General features: G+C 30.3%; 3 protein-coding genes across 6 annotated transcripts in view; 2 read left to right on the top strand and 1 right to left on the bottom strand.

Moving 5' to 3' along the window:
• Window positions 1-24,408, top strand: part of LOC107167827 (neurobeachin-like protein 1) — a 121,219-nt gene that overhangs the window by 54,287 nt on the left and 42,524 nt on the right. The gene's annotated exons all lie outside the window — the stretch shown is intronic.
• LOC107167989 (cuticle protein-like) lies at window positions 352-3,689 on the bottom strand. Its single transcript, XM_015517236.2, has 2 exons — window positions 3,543-3,689; window positions 352-1,392 (listed from the first exon to the last, which is right to left on the bottom strand). The coding sequence occupies exons 1-2, from the start codon at window positions 3,684-3,686 to the stop codon at window positions 859-861; spliced, it is 678 nt and encodes a 225-aa protein (XP_015372722.2). The 5' UTR covers window positions 3,687-3,689; the 3' UTR covers window positions 352-858.
• LOC107168004 (uncharacterized) lies at window positions 14,058-15,944 on the top strand. Its single transcript, XM_015517256.2, has 2 exons — window positions 14,058-14,201; window positions 15,132-15,944. The coding sequence occupies exons 1-2, from the start codon at window positions 14,190-14,192 to the stop codon at window positions 15,636-15,638; spliced, it is 519 nt and encodes a 172-aa protein (XP_015372742.1). The 5' UTR covers window positions 14,058-14,189; the 3' UTR covers window positions 15,639-15,944.

The raw sequence follows: 24,408 nt of genomic DNA on the forward strand, positions 1-24,408 counted from the left end.
CCATGTACTATCCAATAATATTTACTTGGTCGATCAGATCTTCGTGTAATCTCCTCACCATCCCAACAACATATCTCGCTGATATTTTACGCATACACAACTCGCTTTTTTATTTCAAACTACTCTTTTGTTTGGGGGACGCGAGTCCTTCATAATATTATAAATGTATAATTCATTGGTCCTTGAAATAATTGTTTTCATCATTTCGTTCGTGTTTTTGTGTATGTTTTTTTTTTTTTTTAAGATCGTTTTTCCTGTGTATCTGTATACTATGATCTAATATGTGATTGTATTTATTGTTTCGGTCATGCAATCCGTTTTATCAAAAAACAAAATGAATAAGCACAAATATTTATACGGGAAATATAATATTATATATTGACAAAATATAAATAGTAATGCACAACAGTAAAATATACTGTAGTCCGTCAAACGTCCATATTTATAGAAACAACAAGAGAAACTTAGTAGGTAGGTAGGAAATATTAGGTACTGTTGAATTATATAGAACATAATATAAAAACTATAATAATAATAATAATAATAATGTATGAAACTAAAAAATTAAGTTTAAGACCTTATAATAATTATAGGTATTATATATTATAATATGATTATTATAGTTAATGCGTTTGTGTCATAAATAGGACAAAAATAAATAAATAAATAAATGTTTCCGTTTAAGTATTGTAATTAACTATTATCGTCTTCATCGGTGGTGGGCCACATGTGGTGGGTGATGATTCACTATCGGACGAGGGCGGTATGCGCAGTATACCTGTGTGTGGATAATACGTAGTGCAGTGTAAATCTGGTTCAGTGGGTCTCTGTGGTGCGGTGGTGGTCACGTGAACGCGGTCAGTGGTAAGCCGGGTACGCGTGGTACGGCGTTGGCGCGTACGCTTTGACGGCCGGATAGATTGGCGCATAGGCGTTGACGGCTGCCGGGTAGACGGCTGGCGCGGGCGCGTACGACTTGACCGGGTAAGCGGCGCGGGCGGGTGCGGCCCCGTAGCCTTTGGCCAACGGTTCCTTGGTGACGACCGCGTTGAATCCGTTGTGCGGGTCCGCGGTGTAGTCGACCGTCCGCCTGGTGCCATCCGGGTCCACCAAGCTGTACGACCCGTGCACCACGTCACCGTTCCTGGTCTCGTGCTGGCTCTTCGAGTCGCCCGTCAGCTGATCGTGCACGTCGTAAGCGTATGAATACGACGGGTTCGGGTCGTAGTCCGCATCGTACGACTTGGTCGCCGCCGCTGCATAGTACGGAACCGGCGCGTATAGGGCGGGCGAGTACGGGGCGGCTTCGTAGGGGTAGGCCGCGTAGGGTGCAGCCGTGTACACGGGGGAACCGTGCGTCACCGCTGCCAGGACCGACGTAAATACTGCGAACTGAACAAAATTTAATGATTATAATAATATATTAACGTCGTATAATCGTAGCGAGACTAATACATGATTGTACCCTAATATTAAACCATTATTGTGGTTAACCCGAAGCTTATATCATTTTTGAAATATTTTCACTTATAGATACCTATACGTAGACCAGTAGTGTTCCCATATTACATACTTGCCGTATACTTTTAAGATTTTCCTAAAATATCATGGTTATAGGAACTATACGTCTACACTCTCAAACAAACCATAAAAAAAGAATTGATACATAATTTTTTTTTTTAATCTTAGTTTATTTTTGACTATATATATTCTGAGTTTAAAAAGTTTCTATATTAAATACTATTTAATATTAACTAAGGTTAATCGTAAGGCATAAATAAAAGTATAATAGGCTTTTACTAAACCGTCGCGCATCGACCAATAACAAGTCGCGGGTATACCTAATAATAATAATTTAATATATTGACCAGTACTTAAACAGTTACATTACCGAAATTTAACAGAAATATAAAAATAATAAATCTTACCGAAAAATGATTATCGCAACAATTGTTGTCAGTGATATTTCCCGTATTCATCACCATCATAGTGTTTTATTCTACTACATTATGTGTAGGTACAATTTATTTTAATAATTCATTCTTATAATTTTGTTTTGGTATATTATTATAAATGTATTAATATTTTTTTTTGGTTGTAAATTAAACCACGCTACAATACTTTTATCGTAAAAAAAAAATTAAACACCTATATTTTGGCGTTTTTTAGTGTAGTATACTCTCATAAAAAATGATGGAAACATCACTGACATAGACTCGTTATTTTTTCTCACTCGGTTATAATTCATTTTTATAGTTATTTTTTTTAATAATTATTTTATAAGATGTTTTAACTTTTAAGTTAAATTGACTGTTTTTGATCTAAAAAAATTACATGGTATATTTAAATCGATATTTTTTTTTTATATTCAGTTATTAGCTCTTATGTCATATATTAATATCTTATGAGTTTAAATTATTTGTTAGAAAAATCTTATAAGAATTAATTAGTATATGATTTTAGAATTAACTTTTCCCTTAACTTCTATTAACCCGTATAATAATCACCCTAATGTCCATTTAAATTGTTTTTGTTTTGCTCTTGTTCACCTGTATTGACCTGTGACTTACCCACTAAAAACGCAAAGTGCTGGGTTTAATATTATTTTGGTAAAAAAAATACTAGATATAGGATTATTGCATGTTTTAAAACCAAGTAAGATTAGTCAGTTTGTGGTTATATCACGTCTTATTATATCAATACATAATATAGTGTCTCAGTACTTCAATATTATTTCTTATTATTAATTTCTTATTATTAGATATCTAAACCGATCATTTATAACCTTTTAAAATTTTATATAGTACTGTCAGTATTTATCATGACTTAAAACTTTCGAGAAAAAAAATGTCGTATATATTATCATAAGTAGCATGTTACTAGATATTTTTGATCTGTAAGGTAAATTTAGAAATAATAGATTAAATTATGATTTCAGGTATAGTGCAGTGGAAAAATTCTCATATACATTTTTTAGTTACATTCATGTCTATCTTGAATTATAATATATGAATTTATCATTAAAATTAGTATACAATTTTATAACAATAATTTTGTCTCAGATTTGATGAAAGAGATATAGTTTTTCTATATAATATTAATATAATATCATTTGTTTTTAATCTTTTTGGAATGTCTAAAACATATAAAGTGTGAGCTCGGTGACCCGCATGATAGCGCCGTATCGCGTGAATAGTCCGCTTCAAATGATGTAAAAATAAAAAACGAATATTCCACAATTCAAGTCGTAAATCGCTTTGATAGTAATTTCATCATATAAATCTATCGGTTATCATGTATGCAATTTATTAGATGAGTAGTTTCGATACAACTTAAACAAATTCACGGATCTATCCTAATTCTTATGTACGAACAGCTGCGCATTAGAGTCGGTGCGGCTTCAGACTCGGGAAAGAGTATATAAGTTTAGTCAGACTGATAAATATATCAATATAGTCAAAAGTGCGATCGTGTGACTGCGCCTGAACCTATTTACATAATGTATATATTATATCACTAGGTACGAGTATATGTGTACTTACCCTGAACGCCATAATAATCGTTGAGTGTGGTGGTTTGCGATTAGGAATTAAAATATATACGAACAACGTGTTTCTTGCGGTGATGGCTCTGGAGTCTGGACGGGTGTGATGCTGAATCCGTGGATGAGTGGTCTTTTTATACATGCTGAAATCGTCGGGAACCTTCCGAGACCACTCCCTGACGTTATCGCTCACGCGCGCCTATGGGGGGAAAATTATAGCAGGCCCCCTGGGGGCTTACGACGACGACGATGCCTCCGTATCATTATATTAGTAATAATAATAATAATAATAATAACAAAAATATTATTATGTATATTATATGACGGAAAACGGGCGGCGGTCCTTATAATATGTATTATTGCATTATTTCACGACCTTTCACACCAAGGCGGTGCGCAGACGACCGTGGCCTCCTCTCTATAGGCCCGATGACGGCGTACAGGAGATATATTTTATTTAGTTCTATTCAGAGCCGGCCGCGCGCACTCATCCCCCCAAATTGGTTTTGTCTCCTATTTTAGGTTTTCTTGTTATGTATTGTTGTTGTTCTATTATGGATTTTTCCGACGCGCGCCTTCGGAAATAATTATAGTAATAATATCATATATACTATATTATTATTTGCATTGTATATTGTAGTGATATGATATCGTCCAGAGGACGTCCTGACCGTTGGAAAAGCGACGACGTTTTCCGACAAGTCTTTTTATGTCACGCGCCTATAGTCTAACCCAATAGTCTAGATGGATAATTAATGATATAATACATAATATGTATATACTCGTATACGTAAACAAAGCATCATAAAAATACGAGCGTAATTGTACCAACGTCATCATCATAGGTAAATACGTCTCATGTGGATTGCGCCATGTATATGAATTTTGGCGCTGCTTCATCCTGTTATATGTTTAAATCTAACCTACGATTGAGATGGGATTGCGCGACATGTTTGGTGAAAAACACTCATGGTCGGTCAAATTGAAATTCCTCAGACTGTTAGTTTGTTCCAAACATATTTTTTCATCGGAACTATGACATATTTCTCCTCAAAGATCTTGCAATAATCGCCTATAAATACTATTCAGGGATATTTCTTCGTAAACGTATCACGGAAATCTCAGTAAAACAACAATATTACTAAGGCGACAAAATTGGTCTATGTGCCAAACAAGGTGCTCGCTCCAACTACACGAATCATACATATTTTAACAAGTTAAATTAATATTTATCTTAATTTATTATATCTACTTATAAGTATACGTTTCTGGTAAAACTTGTTCCTTTGTATGTTCCAAAGTTTTATCGTTTAACAAAAAATGTGCCTCAGCTCCCTGTGGATCCGTATACTCCGAATAACTAATAATAACGAGATAATATTATGATATTAATGATGATCATAGTTGTACGCAATTCCGTGTGTAACCAGGTATCTTAAAGAATTAAATAAAAACCCAATAATTAATTATTATAACTTTTTACAATATCATTGAAGTCTACATTTATGTTTGGTTAATTTTTATAATTTTTTTTATATTTATTTATTTATTTATTTAGACATTTCTTTGCTTAGCCCTTGAGGGGTTATATTTTAGTATTCTTATATCTTTTTATTTATATTATTATAAAATTACTCGTATTTTTTTTTTTTAATGTATTACTTTATTACACAAACTTTTTTTAAGCTTACAATACAAGTGTAAGTGTGAAGTTCGATGAATATAGACATGATTGGTGGTGACTTGTTGAAGAGTCCCTCGTCGGTGGAACTTCAGGCTAGTTATTAAATAGTTTATTGTATTTCAGAACATATTATTAGGCTAGTTTCTGATGTATTATATTTCATTATAATTTTAATGTTTGAACTCGCAGTATTTTCGTTTTTCAAGCAACTTGCGTGCGTAAACACTTGAGAATTATAATATTATACCAATATAATAATAATAAATAAATCACCCATTGTGGTTCTAGGTCCGTTTATTGTTGTTAAATTTGTTTACGGAAACGGTATGTTTATTGTAAGTTTCCTATCTACTTCTTTGAATAACTCGTCAAGTTTATTCATAATTTTATTATTCTTGTAAATATTATCTAACCCGACTTCCAGATTCCTTCGTAAATAGTAGATTCATACTATTTGCAGTCACTATTTTGATCCATGAAAAATAAACTGATTCTCGAACTCAGTTTAATAATTTTTCCTTTCATAAATTCAAGATTTTGACAAATGGTTTATTTTAAATATTGTATAACATATGTTATTTTTATACACCAGTGCGTTAAAGTCTCTTATATCCACTCTTCGTTTACCACAATTTATTAAGCACGAAAAGTTTATTATTCTTCGTCTTGGGTTTTATTTAATAAAAAAATACTAAGAATAGGTACCTATCTAAATATTTTTATTGGAAATCTGTGTTTACTCACGCGAATGTACAACGAATGCTATTTACATATTGTTTATTTTGGATGAAATAGTATAGTAATGTAAATGTACCTACATACATAATTATACATTTTACCACACCATTGTTTTAATTAACCTACATGTATATATTTTTTTATTTCACTTCAGTTATTTACATCTACTTGAGGTCAGCTGAATCATTATTATGTATATTTATCAATTAATTACACTCAAAATGCAAAATATAAACAACATTGAATAAACAGAACGTTTCTCTACTTATTTATATAATATATTAATTTTATATGATGTATACATAAATACAATAATTTCCTGTAAAAAATCGAATTTGCATGTCTCGTTAATCTCTCATCAAACCTTACGATGAAAATTTAGAACCATGTTGTAAACGTTTTTCTTAGGGTTAAAGTTAAATACTCCGATATTATTTTACGTTTGGGGTGACTTTATAATCAGTCTGTAGATACCATTTAAGATTTAGTCCACAAGTTTCGGTTGAATCGATAGTAATTGCAGTAGGTGCTGTATATTATTCTACATGGACGTTTATAATATTTTGAAATCATATAACTTGTATATTTGGTATATATCACGTAGGATTATTTTCCAACAAGAAACTAAATTAACGTTGACGTACCTATACGTAACAACAATGCCGTCGTAGTACAATAGTCGTCTACTCTTATAACGTCGAGGACATGATAATATATCGTATAATATGTGTACCGTTGTTATTCTTGGACAGAGCAAAAAATACATGAAAAATCTCAAACGACGTTTCTCGATAAGCATTGTAGTTTACTAGATGAGACATTAAGAAAATACGCGTCATCAACAATTATTATTATTATTTTATGTCGAGTATCTATCTATATACGATGTGAAGGAATTAATATCGTGATTATATTACGACACGCGTACGTTTAAATCCATAATATGGCATAATCCATGTATACACATATATATATATATATATATATATATATATATATATATGTGGTGACCTTTTACGTTGTCCGAATTGTATATATAATATAATAATATTATATACATATATGTGTACGTATACAATATAACAAAATTAATAACAATAATAATAATAAATAATAATTATAGACATTTTCGATTCCTGCGAACAATATGGGATATAATAACAATTATTATTATTATTATGTTCTTATATACAACTCGGGGACGAGTTACACTATACATTGTTGATCGTGGAGCGTAATCGCTGCCGTGGTTCCAGTCGCGATGTTTCACGTATAGACCATATTATCATAATATATAGTATATACCTATCAATTTTATAATGTGTATTAATATATATATATATACATCGATGTCGACGTTATACGCGGGTGGTTCGTTAAACGCGTCGGCGTTCACGGTTGGCCCTGAACCGGACACAAACGCATCGGTGCAGTTGTGTAATACGATGATCTGCGGCTGCACGCGTTTCCGTGCAGACAGTCGACCAGCAGACTCGCACACCGATCGGCGTAAGAATAATTATAGTTTGTTACTTCTGCTACTGCTGCAAAACCTATTCCTCTCAACGACCGCAACGACGTACGATTTTTATACTTCTTACACCGTTATATTTTTGTGTTTAGACGAAATTCGCAAACATGACTAATGGCTATATTATATTGTATTATAGGTGATCTGAGAAGAAATGCATAGTTACTACTTACTATATGCATACAGGGTGATTCTTTTATCAAACAACACTTATATGGTGTTTGTGTGTAAATACCACCTAACATACACCTATAACACACAAACACCACCCAAAACCACCCAACTTTGGGAGGCTTTATCTTGTAAACGGATTAATGAAAAATGAAAATTTAAACGTGAAAATTCATTGAAAAAATAGCCTTTTTAGTTTATGAAATTTTAAGTATAGGTTGTCATTTGAAAATCAAAAGTTGATAATGGTTAACCTGATAAATATAAGGGTGAATATATTTAAAAAAATATATAGTTCTAGAACAAGATGGTTCTAAAATTTTGAAAAAAAAAAATTTGAAAAAAGTCAATAGTTTTTGAAATAATGAGTGTTGTTTGAAAAAAAAATCACCCTGTATACATAAATTAACGACTAGTATAATAGTTGTATGTATTATGTATATCATACATTTGCAAGCAGTATTTTGGTTTTAAAATAAATAAATACGATTTAATGGTTTGGTTCTAATTCCCCCTCCCCCCCCCTTTTTGCATTTTTACTATATGTATAAAGACATGAAAATTGATATTAATTCTTTACCTAGGTATTGCTTTAATAAAATTTGTTTGATTACAGTTTTGTTAAGCGTTTATAATTTTTAGATATGTAAAACCTTTAACAGATACGTTTGAAGACATTCACGGATAACATTTTGGGGGAACACTGGAGAATGAACTCACGAGAAATGTGAATTTGAATAATTGTTTGGCTGTGAACGGGGAAATATTTAAATCTGCAGTACACAACCAGCGGTGGTTATAAAATGTAAAATAGTGTAGCGACTGATGGAAAACATACGCATTATCATATTATATAGTCTTGGTATAAATTCAGTTTAGTAAACGACCCCGAAATATATGCTGCAGAATGCAGATGTCAGTGACGCTAATTTCGCAGAACCACAGCGCGGCCTTCCAATTTATAGTTTGCGAATATTCATCGACAAAATTGTGTGCACCTTTTGCACCTTATTATGTCATGTGCACGACTTAAATTACACGCGTAGGAGTGTGGTTATAAACATATCAAACGAATAATATATACTCAATACATGCAAATTCGTGGCTATATAAATTATTCACGTATATACGATGAACCTGGCGGCCGAGGGCGTTTATTATAACACAATTGTCGGCTCTAAGCCCAAATAAATTTAATCAAACTGGTAAATTTTACTGTATGTTACACATACGTTCAGTTGAATACCCACATACACAGCTGAATTCACATAAAAACAAATTACACCGTTTAATATTATCGTATTTTTATCATGCTTAGGTTAGATATTAGATACATAAACAATAATTTGGTAGTAGTGAATTAAGTCCCAGGGGCTTATGTATATAAACGAAACGTTATCGTTAGTATATTTAAATATTTCAAATCAATTTTTTAGTTCTAATATATGATTGATCTCCTTCAAAGTTTTTATACCCTGTTGCGTACTCACATATGAACGATATTTAATTCTGTTTTTATGACAGACGATTTTCACTTAAAATCAAAAACATTATTAGTCTTATCGCTTTTTTATAGATTGTTTGTATGGGTACTAATTCTTATATGTATATTTATATATACGCTCCTCAAAGTATATTACAATATTGATAGTAAAAAAAAATATCTATAAATATGTAAACTATAGTCAAATGTGCCAAAAATATAAGATAATTGTCTTTAATGTATTTTAATCAGATGAATCATTTATAACTATCTATAAAATTTTTATTCGTCAAGTCAGTATTGCAGTTTGTATGCATTTCACGTTCTGCGTAGAAATGTGTATTTTCTATTGCATAAAATTCGCATTTAACACGCGCCGAGTCATCAAAGGATTGTATCGCTGATTGAGACCGTCGTTTTCAAATACGGTGTTAGTATTGACCGGAATATTATTCACGCCAAGTTTGGTAAACTAGTGAGGTAATACGGTCAATGGTTTTAACGCTTTGGAAGTATTCGTGTCGAGATCACACGTTGTTGTTATCGTTGTTATTACAACTTATCCATGGAAGACGAACGGCGTTCATTGAACACCTATATTATACTCGTATTATATTAAATTATATTTCTGTTGATATAATAAAATTAATAAAATAAAATTCTTTTCATCACATGAAATTTTTTTCTTCGTGTTCATTTGATAATTCATCAACTAGTTTTCTTTATGAGGATTTTTCTAAACTATTATTAGGTAGTTGAATTTTTATGGTTACTTGGAATTTAATAAAATAAAGTGTAAAATTCATTAAGTTTTTATGATTTCATATTTTCATTGAACTTGTACCACTCAAGGTCTAGTCGTTGTTTATTCTCACTAAGCGTGGATATTATGCTCTTTAATCCTTAAATTAGTTTTTAAAATTATTATCCGTATACATAATATAATATTGTATCTGTATGTATTATAATATCAGGGACACCCGAGATACCACGAAAAATGTATATTATTTATTTAGTTTTTGGTCCCACAGTCTTTCGTAATAATAATATGGTATGTTTTCATATTGCGTTCTAATGTATATAGTTTCTTCAGGCTAGCTAAATATTATACTTTTCACACCTTCGCTATTAGGCACAGGCAAGCGTGTAGGATTGTTTTTTCTTGCATATGAATAAATCTGTTAATATCATCCATTGAACATGATCTACCATTTACGCAATTTAAATCTTAATCAATATTATATTATCTTTTATTTTCATTTTAGGTAAGTCATTGAAAATATTGCATTATGCATGTCTGGATACACGGCACCACGTATACATGACCACGGCCCTCGGGACAGGTTGGATTGCGCAACACATGTTGGTTTTTTTTTTTTGGTATAATATGACTTTTGAGGTTTTTTTACCGAAAAGTCTTTGATTCCTTAGATGGTGGATACGCCCCAAAAATCCAATCACAACCAGGTAAAACATTAAATTTATAATAAAATAGATATAGGCTCATGTTCATATACACATACATATATTGTATTGGTATACCTAGTGTTCAACACAATGCATAAAATATACAACGTGTATATTTATAAACACAGAAGCTATATTAAAATATGAATAATAATTATTATTAAATTACCTACATATTATATTAGTATGGTATTATACGTACGATATTTGAACAAATATTGAGCCTCGGCTCTATAACAACACACAATATATTATAGGTAATAAGGTGAGGCTTATAATATTGTCGGTGAAAAAACAAACACACGCGTTGAACCTCAGAGCCGCACTGTGCAATTACGACGTTGAAATTTTCTCTCTCTGTCTTTTTTTCTGTCCAACGTACTCATTACACAGACACACACACATAATCACTGTTATATCGCGTTGATTGCATTTTTATAAATCCCGCACGTATGCACGTAATCACTCAGTTATAGTCGACTAATTAAGATACTTAGGCCGACCCTATAAATGGTGAATTGGGGAGAAACCGGCGCTGCGGCGTGACAACGAGTATGTCCAGTTCATCGGCACCGACGTAAAAACCTAACCGCGTACCACACCCTGGAAAAATATTGTATTTCTTCATGTCCCAGGACATGATGTCTCGAACTTACTAACAAAATATGTAATTAGTTTTCATGATATTACCCCGTCTTATTTTATCAGTTTAGGCATTATGTCATCATATTATTATTCAGTATAGTATAAGTTTATATTTAGTTTTTATATTGCAATATCGAGGTGTTATGGTTCTATGTGGGTACTTACCATTGTTTAAAATAATTTAGAACGAAATAATATTTGCTTTAAAGCCTATAGGTATAAGCTTACGAGAGTGCCAATATGAACGTGTGCCAATGATTTAATATGCGTATTATTTGCTATTATTATCCTTGTAGTTGTTATCATAATGAAAAGTATTTCATTGAATCATGATAAGCACTTTGAACTGAATCACAACGATACAGCATAACCGAGCTCAATATAATAGCAGTCCTTATGCTCCGTTTATTAGATTGCAGCATTTGCATTGTGCAGTTTATTATAAAGTTGCATAATAATAATAAACCTGCTCTAGGTACCTTTGCTCTGGATAAATCCAGATGCATGATATTCCCGTATTTGTATTCCGATCGTATTGTAAATGAGCAATACGTGATTATGATACAGAGGTTTAAAATTTATCAATTATATACGCAAAATTGTGGTTCTTCTCCCTTATATGATAATTTATTTTTTCAAATATATATTATTTATGGTCACAATCGATTGAAATTTGACTAGAAACCCAATACTGTAAACAATATGTATTATTCTATGAAAATACAATGTCCGTTGTAGAAAAGAAAGACTTTTATGCAATCTTATTAATAGCTAATAAGTATCAACGATATATAACGAATTAATGTAATCTTATAATGATATAATATATTGCAGTTAGGTCCAAGGTATATAAAAATATACTGACAGTTCTACCACAGCCCTTGTTTTTATTTTTAAAACTATAAAATTTTTTCATAATTATTATAAACAATAGTTCCACCGTAACGGCATAAACTATATACCTATGTACGACTATATAAAACCTCTACCGTTAGTTTGTTTTTGATCAACTCATATAATAATTGATAAACTCAAAATTTTAAAGCCATAGACGCAATTAGTCTGATCTTAGGTGGTATAACTATCCCTCATTTTAAAATTAACACCCTTCATATTTTTAATGTTTATGAATCGAAAACTCTAATTGAAAAAACATCAACCAAAAACAGCTTCTCATATAATGTTATACATTTAGAAGTGCATACTGCATACTATCGGAGTTTAATAAATTAAACAAATAGCTCATCATTTTAGCAGTCCACAAAAACGTAGAGCTTTAGCATTCTCAGATTTTTTATTGAAATTACGCCGAACCACTTTTCTAAATGTAAAAATAAAATGAAAAGCAACCGTGTTTTACGTTGAACATATAACATCGACATTACTTATACAATTTTAAAACATTTAAGGCATTTACTATATTATATTTTATGGAATGTTTGAGTTAAACGCGTATCTAAATAATGAGTGAAACTCGATTACTAAGTATGTGTATCTACATTTGATTTTTTTTTTTTATTGCTTAGTTATATAGTAATTTTGTTGTTAAAATATTAATAATAATTATACAATGTACTTATTACTCACTAAAATGCATAAACAGTTTTTCACAAGATAAGCATCATTGAAATATTTTGTGAATAGTTGAATCAAAGTTAATATGTAGGTAACAATGTTTTAGATAATGAGCGGATCCATACATTGGTTTTACAACGATACTATTTTTTTTTGTCTATTACACATTAATTACAGTATAGTAATAAATAATAATACTTAGATCTCAAAGGGTTCTGTTAGAAAATTGTGCCTAGTTGGTACTGTAAAAACCTTCAGTCCTCTAAAAAATAATCGGTGAAAAAAATAAACAGATAAAATAGAATTTACAGCCATTGTATCTATTTATTTAATTACTAAGGATTTTATTAATACGACTATGTGTGTTTTTGTTAAATTAAATGTATACACAAACCAATGGATATCATAAAATATCTTTGTGTTTTATGTATACCAAAACTTAACGGTATAAGACTAAGAATATGAAATTCACTAGTTACCTACTATAAAACTTAAGTCATATGAACACTTTTTATAGTTATAATAAACATATACATGCATAATAACTCAATTATAAATTACGATAGGAAATTTTAAGTTCAAAATCAATATACTTACCAACTTACGTTATATCTCTCTGCAACGTCTCTGTTCCCTTAATTTCAAGTTCAAATACGTTATTTTATTATTTACCAAAGTATACGATTGTATGTTTGTATAAAATGACTATTATATAATATCTAAATAGGTAAAAATAAAATACCTGTCTGTTAATACAATATATACAAATATAAAACGAAATTATTGCGTGTGTCTCGTCGCATAATTTTAATTTTTTTAGTAATTACACATTTGGATTAAATCTGACTGTATTTACAAAAATAATGCGGGACACAAACTGCAGCAAAATATTATACATATATATCTCGTCTGCAATTATCGTAATCAATCTACAGCAGGCTAGGTACCTAATAACAGTAGGTAGGTACGTCCGCGATGAGGTAAATGAAAAAATAAGATCGTATAAAAAAAACACCATTACTATTATAGTGGTTATGGCCATTTTGGTCAGTTTAAGATCATATTATGGACCGAGGCGTTCATATCTATCGCAAACTGGAATTACATATTATACCTGTTTTCTGGGATCGCGCAAAACTGTCGCAAACATCATCACCCATTATCGGGGACATAATGTGCGCTCGTGTAATATTTCTGCGTATAAAAGCGTCGCGTGACCGCGGTCTGTCATATTCACTCGTCAACCGTCGTCGCAAGTAATAAGTGCTCAGAGTAATCTGTTCGTGCAGTTAATATCGCAGCCAGTCATTTTCACGCAGAGTACATCAGTGCCCAACCAAAGAAATCAACAATGTTCGCCAAAGTAAGTGAATCTTGTACCTTATAAATATCGTTATTGTTGTTTTGTACGCTAATCAGATGTCACCGAGGAATAGTGTAGGCTTCGATCGGAAAAATCGATTCACCAAAACGTTCTGCACAGGACCTATACTCAGCGTTCCGACTTGGACGAATATATTGTGTATAAAACCCGTCAGTTGGTTGTTTTTCTTAAATTTCGTTTAACTACTATCAAACTACAGCGGCAGTAGTCACAAGACCAATAGGTTCTATATAGGTACCTATAGCGGTGTACCCGATCTAATCAAGACCCAATACCACTTTCGTCATAGATTTGTGTAATGCGTTCGTTGTATGCAATATTATTTAGTTATCACATCATTATCCATGAAACGATCGAATATAATCACTCACATTTCGGATGTTATTATACATAACATATGTTTCCTAACACGTCGGCGGTTTCAATAATATTGATAAAAATCGAAAAATGTGCACTGTAACTGCACATAATGTTTATAAGAACCAGCCCTTAATTAATAATTAATTTTGAAAAATTTTTCTAATACATATTGAAATTATTAATTGCACGAATTCTGGGCTCCTTCTTGAAAGTCCTGGTCCCAGTATCATGGGTCTTTTTGACCCCTCCCCCGCTCTTGCGGCGTCACTGATATTAAGAACACGATGTACACAAAATCGTTAAACGCATTTTATACAGAGTTAACTTTTGCTGCAATTATCTAATGTTATCCGTACAACATAATGACGATTTCATTATTATTATTATTATTATTATTATTACTATTATAATTATTATAACCTATTATTATTATCATTATTATTATTATTATTATTATTATTACTATTATAATTATTATAACCTATTATTATTATCATTATTATTATTATTATTATTATTATACAAAACGTGTTGATCTTTTTACAACAGGTAGCAGTTTGCTTCGCTTGTGTCGCCGTATTCGCCGCCCGGGCCCAATACTACCCGGCCGCTTACCCTTCGGCCGCCGCCGTAGTGCACGCCGCCCCGGTAGCTTACCCAGCTTACCCAGCGGCCGCTTACCAGCCAGTCAACCCGAACCCGGCGTACTCGTACAAGTACGGTGTGTCCGACCCGGCCACCGGCGACTACAAGACCGCCGAAGAGAGCCTGTCCAACGGCGTGGTCCAGGGACAGTACAGCCTGGCCGAACCCGACGGCACAGTCAGGACCGTGTCATACACCGCCGACGACGTCCACGGTTTCGTAGCCCAGGTCACCAAGGGCGCCAAAGTGGTCGCTCCCGCCGCCCCGGTGTACTCTGCCCCAGCACCGGTGTACTCCGCACCGGCACCAGTTTACGCGGCGGCACCCGCCCCGGTGTACGCGCCCGCTGTCCACGCACCGGTGTACGCTCCTGCCGTTTCGTACCCACTCCCGTACAAACGCCAAGCGTAAATGAACGCGATTTCGACATTGCCTTAAAAACCATCATCGTCATCATCGTCATCATTATTATTATTATTATTATTAACTGTCATCATCGTAGTGTGAAATGCTACTGCAGCATGGAAGTCCTCCTCGCGACGACGCTCCTTCTTCGTATATTGTCTTGTCTGTAATTCGTATTATCTTTTTATTTTTTGTATAATATTTAGTTTCCTACTTGTAATATTATTGTATAATGTATTATTATTATATAACCACATTAAAAAATGCAATAATAATACCTATATAAATATATTGTTTTATCGTACGCACAAATTACGTTTTAAGTATACCTATACCTGTCTATCTTTTCTCCACATACCATGAGATTTTCGATCATCAAATCCGTATAAAAGTTACATGCTAAGCAAATTTCCGATTTCTGCTGTCCTGCATTTTATAGTGAAAACTGAAAAAGACATAGGTACCTATTATAGGTCCCGTGGAAAAGCGAGCAGAGTATTTTTTTCAGTTAGTATTCTACCTAATAGCTACCATTGTATTACTCATTAACGACGTGTTATGTACTTGGACTTAACCTGTTACTAAATAGCGAATGGGCCATCGTTGAATCTATCTATTATTTTATCTCATATCAATCCGTTTTGTAACTTAAAATTACTTATACTATATATTGTGTCATCGTCAATAATATAATATTATTATCCATTGTGGTGTAACACAATAAATATTTAGTAGGTACATTAATAATTGCGCGTGTTTTCTATTAATTTTGGGTTGGTATAATTAAAACAAGTTTCGTCGACAACTTTAAGCTATACCTTATTATGATTTAAAAATGAATACAAGTATTTTAACCATTTTTAAAAAAAAGATGAATTTTAAATTGCGACTCATATTATTTAATATAATATTTATATGTATAGGTACGAATTTCTAAATTTGTTATACCTAAAATCTACTTAATTAACTAAATCATTTTTATAAAAACTGACTAAAGACTGAATCATAACAGTGCTACTGTGGTGTATATTGTATATTATAATTAAAACGTTGTGAATTGTATTGATAATGACGTTTGATTGAAGTATAATTGTATATAATATTACCTAAATACTTATACACATGTCTACGAGTAATATTAGTTGCTGTACAATCACGTTTCCGGTTGTGTGACCAGCAGACGTAAATGATACGTAATAAGATATATTTTTATTTATTTAATCTTTAAAATCATTAATACGAGTTTAATGTGATTTAAAACTATGTGTTACGAATCGGTGTACCACTTTTTTAAAAATCGTGAACAGTAGTCGGAATGTATTGTAAAACTAGTTCGATTTATAGTTTATATAATATGAACGTTTCACGAAATAACAAATATTCTATAACATAAGACGAGGACGACCTTGCATGTCGTATTATATTTATGTACGTGTAGATTTTAGTGTTTTTTTTTTTAATATTCTTTATCATAAAATTATTATCCACTTGATTGTTATAAGTATAACGATTCGTTGTTACATATTATTATACTCGTAAAGTTGCTTTTATCACTTAACCGTGCATAAATCCAAATAGATCTTACGAACAGTCGTTTTAGTCTTTGCTGTTATTAAACACCTACCTATGCGGCCTGCAGTATAGTATAACATTATGTATATTATGCCTATTGCCTATCAAAACTTTTCATCTATTACACTATCAATTGTCATATTTTGACCGTGATAAATCGGCCACTACAAAAAGACCCGCGCTATTCATAATAATAACTCGTAATCGTCTTGTATTATTATGACTGGTCCAAAGTTAAAACATTGTATGCGTACCACCTTTACCTCAGCGTTGGCTATTGTTTTCCGTTTTAGGATGCTCAGTGGGGATATTATTTTGTGTTCAGAAAATATTTTGCTATATACCTAGTGCAGTCTAGTGCGCATAGGTACGTACCTATAATGAATTTAATTTTAAACGTCGATTCATCGTGTACTTACATGTTTGACGACAAGACGAATTCGTACCTCGGCAAATTATTGTCCACCCACTCCGCCTTAAATTGATGGATTAGTTCTTCAGATATTATTGTCTGCTATACTAATTTGTATTTTTTTTTTTTTATGTAACAATCGAATTATGAAATCGTTTTTATTCGATTTCAGATATAAATAACGTTTGAGATGACTGTCGCTGTCTCCAAATACTCGGGATATTACAAGGTTGAAATCAAAAGTGTATATTTATGTTTTGACAAATACTTATAAACCTTTTGCCTAAAATATGTCCCTATCGAATTTAATGAATCATCGACTGTATTTACGTGTATTTCATTTTTTATAAATGACTTTTCATTATGTTATCAATTTTTCATATAATTTTTGTATTATGTTGTAATGATGTTTACTATTTAACTATTTGACATCGTTTTACGCTGGCGTGTATATAATTGTGTATAATAATGATTGCGTTTCGGGATTTTCAGTATGTTTTTGTGATTATTTAATAAATATGTCGTTGTTAATAAAAAATTTTGATAAAAAGAAAATTCAATAATACAAATGACTCCAACTAATACATTTTACGTATACAGATATACAATAAATTATTATATCATGTTTATCCGTCAATGTAGGTAAGATCGTCGTCTGTCAGACTTAAAAGAAAAACCAAGTCGGTCCATTTTTATAGTTTTACACACGGCATATATGCGTACCTACTCATATTGGGTTCGTTTAACACACATTGTGTTCACTAAACTCGATCAAGGCGTAGCCGAAAGGATGAAAATGACAGAAACACTTCGTCTCCTTTGACTCTGCGTCTATTTAGATATAGGTTTCTTGATTGCGAAATCGGATCGTTCGAAATTCGAATCCATTGTACGTCGTAGGTACGTGTCGATCTAGTTGACAAAATAAACATCATCCAAGGACCGAGATCGCGTTGTGCCACGTGTAGTTTCGTAATGATTTTTTGTAAACGTTTGCCCACAATGGAACGATGGCTTACGATAATAACGATTATCATAATAATAATAACAATAATAATGATAAATCATAATTCATAACTAAATTCACATGTTAAATTTGTATAGTGTCTGAAATGTCTGTCTGTCCCATGTGTCGCGGTAATCGACCTCTCGTATACTCTTCAGAAACCTCGTGCATGTGCAGTGCCACATATGCATCGTGTTGCACCGTAATGCACTGCACCTCACACGTTTACGATACTCAGATTGTCATACGATAATATTGCAGCAATACGTATTGTATATTATACTATTATACAACTATACTATTCTCCTGTCTATAATTGCGGATTCCGGTTGAAGTAAGGAACGTGTTATTAGTTCTTATTACCGAGTTCAGATTACAGATGGGTTTATTCTTTCATCGTTTTATGTTTTTGTTTTGGTAGTGATCAAAATAACCTCATACTTACCTTGTTTTCGGTAAAAAAAATAATGTGTGAATTATACATTTTTTTTTTACACATAACTCATTTTGGGTTTTATCACGTTTTAATATATACCTACTTACAGCAAAAAATATTTAAAAAAAACAATTACCTCAAATAACGCTCCAAATTAAGGATTAACTATTTTTCATGAAATTAATGCTATTGGGATTTGAATTACTCGCCAATTATATTTATAACTGCCTTATTATATGAATTATCATTTTCACGCACTTACATTCATCGATCAGATGATTGATCAATATAGTTCTGTTTTTCGTTTTGAATCAATTAGAATATACAATATGTATATTTTGAATAAATATTGATGCATCGGTCTCTCCTCCGTCTGGTGACAATACTGCAAAGAATCATGATGAAAGATGTATAAATTAGAGCATTTATATATGGCTAAAATTTAATAAACTTGTGTGGCTTGAATAAATATAAAAAATAATACACAATCTGAAAACTAATAAATGAGTAATGACTATAAAAGTTTTTTAAAAATTGAATTTTATCAAATTAGTATATTCCTTCACACGTTATATATGTTTGCTATACTAAATAATAGTTTCACATAATAGAGATTTTAAAACCAAATTGACGTAACGTGAGTAACAACAATTATGTCTAGAATTTTTTTTTTTTTTTATGTTATTTTGATTCAATATAATTCGTCTGGAAACGAAAATCGTTCCGTCTATGTCCCGTTGACGTCCGTATAAAGACCATAATCCCGTCTCTGCTAATAATGGAAAATCGTTGAGAATCATAAGAAAATAATTGAATTTTATAGCCGCGCGTCCTTGTGCTACGAGGTGTATGAGTCTGAGGCGTGGTGCACTATAATACCTATGTATATTACGCGTACGTATCATTATAATACTATGTTCTTCGGAGGACCCGCGATGACCCAGTTTACTATGGTTCTTCTACACATAGGACAATATCGTTATGTACGATGCACTATACGAGTATTATGGTATAGTACCTATACACATGTGATATTATATAGCCCGGCCGTGTGTTCCTCTCGGAGTTTTCCTTTTTCCATTAATTGGAAATCCCGTGAACCAAGGTGATTTTCACGTGTGAAAATACTGTATAGTATAAAAATAGCTAATAATGCACAAAACTGTCCGTGTCAAATTTTTAAAACTCAATTTCAATTATGTATATAAGTCCAAGGTTTGGAAACAACGTGGTGATAATATTATTATGTATTACTAACGACAATATTTAATGTTTCAAACCAAATAGCGTCTGCAGCGTAGAAGTACTAATAGTAGTAGTTATTTAATACTTCAATGTAATCAATTATATGTATATATATATATATATATATATTTTATACTAATAATTTTATTCTTAAGTTAAAAAAAATATATTATTATGTGTTTAGTTATAAGTATAGGTAATTAATTTTAAATTATACATAATATACTATACCTATACCTACATGTTTAAAATATATGAAATGATTAGAATAGTTAAGTATTAGGATACATAATACCAATATATTTTATTAAATTTTAAACAAAAAATATACCGAACACATTTTGTTTCATTAACTTACATCCTTTTACATAATATACTTTTTTCCAAAATATAGGTAGGTATGTTGGTATAAACGTATATAACTGAATTTATCGATGGTTAAAAGGTCAATAAATTGTTGTAATTAACAAAAAAATAATTTTTATTTATGACATGATCGTTTTAATTATAATATTTTTTGTTTCATTCTGTGATAATTTATAATTTTTCAATAATTTTAGGAATTTAATAGGGAATTATTATAACCATCATAAAAATTAATTTTATTTTTAACCTAGTCGAGAATTACATAATTTTACCACATGCTATTTATTATAATAATATATTTTAAATTATTATGGTTTGTTGGTAGGTATTCTAATACCTACTACATTAGTTATAGGTAATAATATCATTATTATTCAACTTTATCATTTAAATGAAATGTTTCGTTATTTTATAAACTATTTTTTGACATTCAATATCAAATATTTCGTTTTGTGACGATAATAATATTAATAATTTTTAACAAAACATTTATTTAAATGGTGGCTTACAAAATTCATCAATATTTCTTATTCGGGTTACGACTTTCAAATAAATGAAAAATAAAAAAAAACTATACGGTAAAAAAACGATTTGTGTGTAATGAGTGTTTTTTAACTTGCATAGAATCAAGATAAATATATGGGTATCTAATAATTTGTGAAAACCTTTTCATGTCAATCAAAGTAGGAATTACGAAGATTGATAGTTTGCCTTTTAACTATCGAATTATGCAGCATATTATACATTTAATAATTGTTTACGTTTTATGAATATTGCTGTGATTAAGTAAAAGCTATAAAAAACATTTTCTGAAATATAATATAAAATATAGGGCTTAACGCTATAGATAGTATATACTACCATTTCGACCAGGTACAAGACAAATTGTAGTTGTTCTGGTTATATAATTTCTACAGATGGACTAACGCTAATATTACAACGCAATGAATATATTATAGAACTATAAATAAAAAGTCAATCCTTATAAGGAAAACACAATATAATATTGATTATCATAATATTACCGATCGGTTTTTATTATTATAATATTATTCAATATTATCACGTTATATAATCATTATAATAATAATATATATTGTTTAAAAAAAGAATTTCATGACATTCATCGTTTGACATACAGGGTGATCCATTTAAGTAGATATACACTAATTATTTCGAAAAATATTTATTTTTTTTTAAACTTTTAGATTTAGGTTTTTTATAACCTTATCATATTTTAATTTTGTTTACCCTTATATTTATTGCTGAATCATTTTATTTTCAAATAATAACATCTAATAAAAAGATCATGAATTAATAAAACCATTTTCCTTATTTGTCAAATAAGGGTAACGATGTTAATATTTTTTTGTCGTAAACTTCATACGTTTACTTTATCAAATCTACACTAAGAATGCCTAAGACAAGAAGTGTTTATAAATAATCTCATATAGTAATGTTGATTATGTTGCCTATATAAAAAATCGAAGGAGTTACTTGTTTTCAGTTTGTTTTTCGTTATTGTAAGAAGTCAATTACTAAAAGTTAATACTTATAAAATACTCATTCATTTTTTAATTAATTTTATTTGTTTTAATTTCAATTCGACATGATATATAGATATCTTTTAATTTTTCATAACCTATTTCCAACAATCTGCTTTCTTAATATTTTATTATTTAGTATCTCAACAATCCGAATTCCATTTAAATAATTAACAAATTCTTAACATTTTATGTTCTGATCTAAGTATCAATTACTGAGTAAAGTAATGTTCGATTTTAATTTAATTTATTTTTTATTGAAATCTTTCTTGGTATAGAATTCTATTAAGATCCATTTATATTGTGTGTATTAATATTTAAACAAATTATATCATGTTAAGAAACTAATTTAATTCTTGAAATTACCTAATTTTATGATTTATATTTTTGATTGAATTGTATACAATCTGAAATTAAAGTTCCGATAACTCGTGTAAAAATTATTTTTATTACACTAAGTACCTACCTAATTTTTAGATTTTTATTTTTATAATAGTAATTAATAAATAATAATATACTTTATGTGTTTTTTAAAACAAAAAAAAAATTAGCTGCATGTTTTAAAGCATATTTCGACGATTTTTACTGCATATTTCGATAATTTTAAGTGCAAGAAGTCTCGAACCCTAATGATAACCAAACATTGTGTAGTAAACTGAGCTCTATACAATTTTCCATCTATTAAGCAACATATATTGATCATTAATTCTAAATTCATAAATATATTAGGTACTATACTACTACTATACTGCTACTATGCTGCTTCAATAACTAACCTGCTAACATGCGATAAATTCCTGGCTCTGGTTTTTAGTATCTTCAAAGCTTAATTTCAATACAAAATTATAAATTTCTTGTCGTTCCTCTGTGTACAATTAAGTTTATAAAATACAAAACCACATTCCACCCACGTGTTATGTACCGCCGCCCGCGAAGGACACGAATCGTTCTGACACATTAGGAATTTAACCATTAGTTTAACAAACTATAAAGGTGAAATAGTATAGGTGCGGCCCCATAACAATTATCATTAATAAGAAATTTAGATAAGTATAATATGCTTTTCTTTTGTTACTATATTTTTATAATGCCAAAATTCTCTAAAAACATTTATTACTATTATTAATCACTATTGAGTATTAACTAAGGTATGTCTTACGATATCTATAAAAGTATATCGTACGTTGTACATATCCAAAAAATACTAACGAACTTAGAATCATTTATTTCATTATAACTTTATTTTATTGAGGTAAATGCCTCTTTAAAAAAATCTATTGTCATAAGATTAATGTTGAAAACATAAGACGTATCATTATTATAATAGTAGATGTTACATAGAAAATTAATTCATTGACGTTTATAATAATTATTATTATTATATAGTATATATTTTTAGTACAAATATTTATGAAAAAAAATACCATTCCAATTATAATTATCAGTAACTATAGAACTAAAATAATTTTATGATTTCCTGTTTATTTCATTATTTTACAAATTAAGAACAAACAAATTATTTTTTTATCAGTGTTGGATGTCTGGTATTTACTAGAAATATTTACTTTTCATTTACAGGGTGTTTTTTTTTTTTTAATTAGGTATACGATTCCGTAGGTTTTAGATATGTGTACATAAAAAGTATAGGAAAAATGTTTCATATACGTATCTCTGTAAAATAGTGTCCCCATACCTATTACAACTTTGATTTCGCTATATTATCGCTATGGATTTTTATTGTAATATTAGTTCATGGTAAAGGTACATCGTCTTAGATGAATCGTTTTATTACTGTTTTCGCGTTTTATTAGCATTCAGTTAATTTTATTTTTTATCATTTCCCAATATATTAGTTTTGCTATTATAATCGATTAAAAGAATTTCCTGTTTACTGCAATTCATACACGATAAATTTTGTTTTTTATAGATATCATACTATTTTACTATTTTACTTTTTTAATTTGATTTTTTGAAAATGTGTGTTATACAAATTGAACATTTACTATTATTATCTAAATCGATTATTTGAATTGTATTAGAAATAATAATTTCTAATACGATTAAATATGATTTATATTGAAACGATAGTAAACTATTCTCATATAAATTATAATATATTATACTTTTACTATTTTATTATTTTATATACGATAGGTTTTATATTGGATAAACGTATCCTTTAAAAAAAAAGCATT

Source organism: Diuraphis noxia, unplaced genomic scaffold (assembly GCF_037042655.1).
Source record: "Diuraphis noxia isolate RWA-SAM2 unplaced genomic scaffold, SU_Dnox_SAM2 contig0002, whole genome shotgun sequence".
Lineage (NCBI taxonomy): Eukaryota > Metazoa > Arthropoda > Insecta > Hemiptera > Aphididae > Diuraphis > Diuraphis noxia.

Coding starts and splice junctions, on each gene's coding strand:
- LOC107167989 (XM_015517236.2), bottom strand. CDS start 3,686: ATGTATAAAAAGACCACTCATCCACGGATTCAGCATCACACCCGTCCA. Junction 1,393..3,542: donor CGATTATTATGGCGTTCAGG/GTAAGTACACAT, acceptor AATTTTGTTCAG/TTCGCAGTATTTACGTCGGT.